Source organism: Dryas octopetala, chromosome 1 (assembly GCF_963921425.1).
Source record: "Dryas octopetala chromosome 1, drDryOcto1.1, whole genome shotgun sequence".
In the NCBI taxonomy this organism is placed as follows: Eukaryota; Viridiplantae; Streptophyta; class Magnoliopsida; order Rosales; family Rosaceae; genus Dryas; species Dryas octopetala.
Genome location: NC_141366.1, coordinates 19,492,957 through 19,498,779, shown reverse-complemented (window position 1 = coordinate 19,498,779; position 5,823 = coordinate 19,492,957). Strand labels below are relative to the sequence as shown.

Below are 5,823 nucleotides of genomic sequence, written 5' to 3'. Positions count from 1 at the left end.
CGAGACTATCTTCCGTGGATCTAAGTATCTAACCCAAAAATTAGGTGAATCATATTAAATCAGTCTCTCTTTTTTTTTTTTTCTAAAAAATTTATTATATATAATTGATATACCGTAATGTATTTTATTTTTTTTGTTAACCGTTTGTCAATAATTTTTTGGTATCGACAATTTTTAAGTAAAAAATCCACAAAGAACTGACGTCCAAGTTTGCTCAACCCATATGGGTTGGTTGCAAACAAATAAATGACATAAATATCACAAACACGATCTTACATGAAAAGTTGAAAACTTACAAGTTCAACACAAATCAATACAGAACAATGACCACACACATATATGGTTCAGGAATATGAAGAAGAAAAAAAAATTAGAAAAATGTTTGAAGCATTAGTACTAGTGTGACTAAAACAAATGGTTTTGTAACAAAATAAAAATCAAACTCCAAACAAATTGAGAAAAAAATTACATACACATATGATGCAGATATCATGTTTGCTCAAAGTTCTGCATAGCAGTAAGTCCTCTTCAGATTCTTGGGCCTGTTAAACTCCAACACAGGGGAGCATGAAACCCTTAGAGTGCGGTGGCGTGACTTCCAAGCTCCCACCTTGAACCTAATCCTTGCTTTCAGCCAAACATCCAGTTGAACTTTGCCTGAGTATTTCTCCAGCAGCATATCCTTTGACACAGAGCTTGAGAGTGCAGTGGAGTGAGCTGTGAACTCGAGTTGGAACCGGGTCACGTTTCGGTGGCGCTGGAAGAAGGGCTCAACCCTAGAAAAGGCCAGAGTCTGGTCATGGTAGTTGACTGTGGCTTCCATGGAGTCATAGTATATGGAGACCCTCTTGTGGGGGTTGTAGGATCTGATGACAAAGTCAAATGTGCCAGAGAGGTGGTTATTGGTTAGGTTGAAGTTTTTGATTGCACCATCTTCAATGGTGTAGATGAGGCGTTTGGGCTTGATGACTAGCCAGGTGATGAGCACCACCAGACCCACAAGGACAATCAGAGCTAGCAACACTATGGCAATGAGTCTGATTGGTTTTGAATTTGATTTTGGGGCTGCTTGTTGGGACTGTGCTGCAGTAGGCATTGTGAGGACTTAATGGTTTTGTTGCGATGAATTTTGGTTTAATTTGAGAAGCTAATTTGTGGGTTAAGGCTTGTTGGTGCACCTATTCAAGTGAGGACTGATATAAGAGAATGCTTGGGGGGTCTATGTCCATTGCAAACATTCTTTAACCTGCCTTTTTCTCTGTCACCATGGCACTTTTCTCTTTTCATTTCGTGCATGAAACTCAAGACATCTTGGGCTCTAGTTAAGGGACTGAGGTTCCCATTTTGTTCTTTTCTTCAACTCTGGGTGTTGTAAGATTCAGAAATATATAATATTTGTGTATGATTGTGACAGTTTGAAGCAAAATCATTTTCTGCAACTGACTAGTGTGGTCCACTGTTGAATGAATTGTTTCCAACTTAATTATGCTTATCTGATCAAGCTTGCCTACCATTTTTTGCAAACAAAATTCTGATATCATGTTAGACAATAATACTAAACTTCAAAAACTTAAGCTGCTAAAAAATGAACCAACAATGAAGTAATAATATATATCTTACAAATATATGTGTAGATGACTGTGACACTTTTAAGCAAAATCATAGTATTCCCAAGACTTTGCCTTTGGCTTGTGTTGGTTGCAGATGCATGCACTACTATTCCACATAGAAAAATATGCATGCTCCATACCCTGGACCACACTAGAAGAACCAAAGGAAAGAATATACTGGCAAAGTATCATTTTAATATGATTTGCTTCAAGTCACTAACTTTCTAAAGCTAGCACTTATTAATATACTCATGTTCCTTTCAAACCCATCTTTTTAAAACTGTTATTAAAATTTGTTTTATATTCATGGTTCTTGCTTTGCCTCCAAGGTATGCTAAAACCACTCTTGTAAGTTGCTCTTTTTTTTCTGTACATCCCATCTGTAAGAATAATAATAATTATTATTAAATATATGATTCTAGAGCTCAAGTTTATCAATCAGAGCATTTCTGATTGTAATAATTCTTATGATGTACAGTCTACTAGTCTGGTGTTCTTTGTTCTTTGAAAGGAATCAGGCATATACTTGAATTGAATGCATTGCTTGAAAGAAAGAAAGGAATGTCGGCAGTTCTCCTTAATTAGGGCCAAAGTATGTTGCAAAGATTAATTTTTAATGGATTTGAGATTTTCAACCACAGCATGAACAACTATTTTCAAATAAACTGATAATCTGATGATCGAACTTCAAAATTATTACTTTGCTGACTAACTTATTGGCTTCATATCTGGCGAGGGCTATAAAAAATGCAGAGTACAACTGCATCAATACAAATATTCAAACCTACAAAGTGCTGGGGGTTTAAGATCGAGCACCTAATAATTAATTTACCATCTCAAATCTTCTTGTGGAGTAAAACTTTCATGTTATATGTGTATACAACCTATCATGTGATGAGAGAAATAGAGACAATGATCGCATATACCCGTGATAGGAAAGATTTTGTTCCTCTTATGTAGTCCTTTGAGTAAGCTTCAATTCTATGAATTTCATACTCATTCTTTCGAATTGAGTTTTTAGCATCCATGAACTTAAAGTATTTTTTCAATTAACTTAGAGCATGACAAGTTTCTATTAAATTACTTGGGGGTTTCCATAGGTTTGATTCCCCCCTCTCAGGCCTATTCTTTGCATTATGCTGATGCTCTTAGTACTCCTTGTGCTAGAGCTGCTGTTGTTTAGGTATTTCTTTTGGGCTTTAGCCCCTCTTGTACCAAAAAAAAAAAATAGGGCCTAAGTCACATGACAACATAAAGATGTCATATATCTAATAAAAAAATATCACCACATATCAGTGTATAATTTAATATAACATTACCATTATTTGGACTCATCTCCACAATGTCTCATAATCCAACATACCTATTTTTTGGAACCTTACTAAAATTCTTTTTGAAAAAAATAGTCAAATTAGAGAATATTGAAAAGTCATGACAATAATCAATAATTATCAAATAAGTTAAAGATTTGTAGTTTAATTGATTTTTGATTGAGATGCTTTCTTGACTGCAAAAATGAACGGTTTAGATTTAAAACAAACTACTTCATTTTTTTTTTTTTTTTTGCAATGAATCAAACGACTTTTTATTGAGCATCTATTTTGCCTGTCACAATTAAGCATCCCCTCTTACCCTACAAGACATTGTGCGTGAACAGCCTTATTACCTGACCTAAAATTCGGTGAATTTCACATGACAATATCTCAAGATCTACATGCATTAAGCAATCGGAATGGGACCTTCACCTCAAAACTGTACTTTTTTCCTATTTTATTTCTGCAAAATATTATAAAAAAATGTATGAAGTGAGACCATTAGCAGATGCTTGCAACTCAACTGCAGCACACGCGCTGCTCATCCTTCATCATCACAACACCTGTCACCATAACAGCCAGCCACGTCATTTGGACCGTAGGAGCGGCGGGGCGCGTGAGAACCAAGGGTGCTGTGTTTAATTTATTGTGTAGTTTATTAATAAAGGCGAATAAGAAATGAAGAGGAAAGGGACTAAAAAGTGATGATAGCAAGTGAAGGTGGTCGCCGCATATCCTTGGAAGATGCGGAAGCAAGTAAGCAACCCACATTCTTCAACCCCTCACTTTGCATATAAAAGAGCATTCTCTCCTTTCACAACTACACCAATTCATTCCATGAAATACTTCAATTTTTTGGTACCCAAAATCTCTTAGGATTAGTTAGAATCACTAGTGCCACACCCACCAATGGTGGGAAATTCTTTCCTACAATAGTTGTATACAGTCAGTCTTTCACAGTAAGTAGTCACGTGATTAACACGCGCATAAGAAATTATTGTGAGAGACTAATTGTGTACGACAATTGTGGAGAAGGATTTTCTGCACCATGCCAATCCACGAGTTAGTGGGTTGGTGGGTGTGGTGGCTAAGGAGGAGCTAGGGTGTTGATTTTCTTTAATGGGAGAAGTTGAAATGGGTGCAATTTTGGACTTGTTTTTTCAGCAGCCTCTCTCTCTCTCTCTCTCTCTCTCTCTCTCTCTCTCTCTCTCACTCAAAAGGGTCTGGTTCTCCTGCACAGGGCAATTTCAATCCTTTGGCATTTCACCGACTGGGGATTTCTCTGCATACCATGTGGTCTTTTTAAGTTCGTGTATAAAAGTGCTTGCACAGGGGAGATGAGTTTAATTATTGTTTGTTTCCTTTCACTTTTGTGTATGAAATAATCACTGGTATGTTGGATCCAAAGTATAATCAGTATAATTAATCATAGTTTAGCTTCAGTATACGGGTATTTTTAATTTTTATTAATTAATTTAGTAGATCGAATGTATTTGGAAGCTGGCAGGTTGCAACTATTGCCAGTCATTTCTACTATTGCAGGTTGCAATTAATTTAGTAATAGCTTAAAACTTAAAAGCTGCTATTTCTACTTTCTTCGATAAATACCAATTGCCAGTCATGCTGTATGACATGTATACGATAAGATTGAACCTTTTATGAGGAAATTAATTTTTTCTTTTACACTTATTTGGTAAGTCAGGTAAACCATAAATAAAAATTTGAACTTTCCTGAGTAGTGCATAAATTCTTTTTCTTTTTGTTTTTTTCTCAAGAGTAGTACATAAACAACCATAAAATGCGATCTATTTTGGCCTATGATAAAATTGAACATTCATGTGGATAAGATTGAACCTTCTTAGAGAATAAGATCAAACATTTTTGAAGGTAAAATTGAACATTCATGAGGATAAAATTGAATATTCATGAGGTTAAGATCGAACATTATTATTGATAAGATAGAATTTGAGGGTAAGATCGAACATTCCTGAGGATAACATTGAACTTTTCTAAGGATGAGATCGAACATTCATGAGGATACGATTAAACATTCATATGATAAGATCTAATTTTCTCAAGAATAAGATTGAAAGTTCTTAAGACTAAAATTGAACATTCCTTTCGGAGGATTTTTTTTTTTCCAAGTATATTTGTTTTTGGGTATACAAAGAAAAAAAAGGCCCAATTTACACTTATTTCATAACAAACTAAAATCATGGATAAAGATTGAACCTAGCTACCTGAGTATTGCATTATGTGAGTATTGCATCATGTGTTATATATACTTTCTCTAGTAAACACCATTTGACAATCATACTATGTGATATGGTTAGACAATGATAAAGTTGAATTTTAATTAGGAAATTAAAATTTTCAAAATACCAGTTATATAAATATATATGATCAACATATTCGACTCTAATTTCAATCCATTCGACTCTAATCTCTATCTATTCGACTCTAATTAATCTCTACCTATGACTTCCTCATGCCTTTTTGTCATTTCACATGATCTAAAATGAGTTACAAAAGTAATGATTTTTGTTATGAGATTAAAACACTTCCCTATTAATTAAAATGGGTATTTTTTATATTAATCAATTGTCATTCATGCATGAATTTTAAACTGAGGATCTTCTCCCACAAAAGAGAGATTGTTTGTGATTGGCTTAAAATGGGTAATTTTCTGAAAATTTTGATTTTTTTTTTTTATACATAGGGGTCAAAAACTCAATTTTGTACTTATTTGATACATACCCAAATCCTCTCTTATTCCTTTGCTTCCTCTACATCCTCTACATTTAATCTCATCCGCCCCACCTCATTAAAATATATACAACGGCCAAGAGTAAGTTTTTGGAGAAAAAGAAAAAGAAAACACATATCCAGAATCCTAGATC

At 34.5% G+C, this 5,823-nt stretch overlaps 1 protein-coding gene across 1 annotated transcript; it reads right to left on the bottom strand.

Annotated features, from left to right (window-relative positions):
* Positions 1–214: 214 nt before the first annotated feature.
* Positions 215–1,169, bottom strand: LOC147298913 (Late embryogenesis abundant (LEA) hydroxyproline-rich glycoprotein family). The gene has a single exon (XM_086229503.1). It carries the CDS (start codon positions 1,094–1,096, stop codon positions 500–502), a length of 597 nt encoding a protein of 198 aa, XP_086085629.1. The 5' UTR covers positions 1,097–1,169; the 3' UTR covers positions 215–499.
* Positions 1,170–5,823: the final 4,654 nt, after the last annotated feature.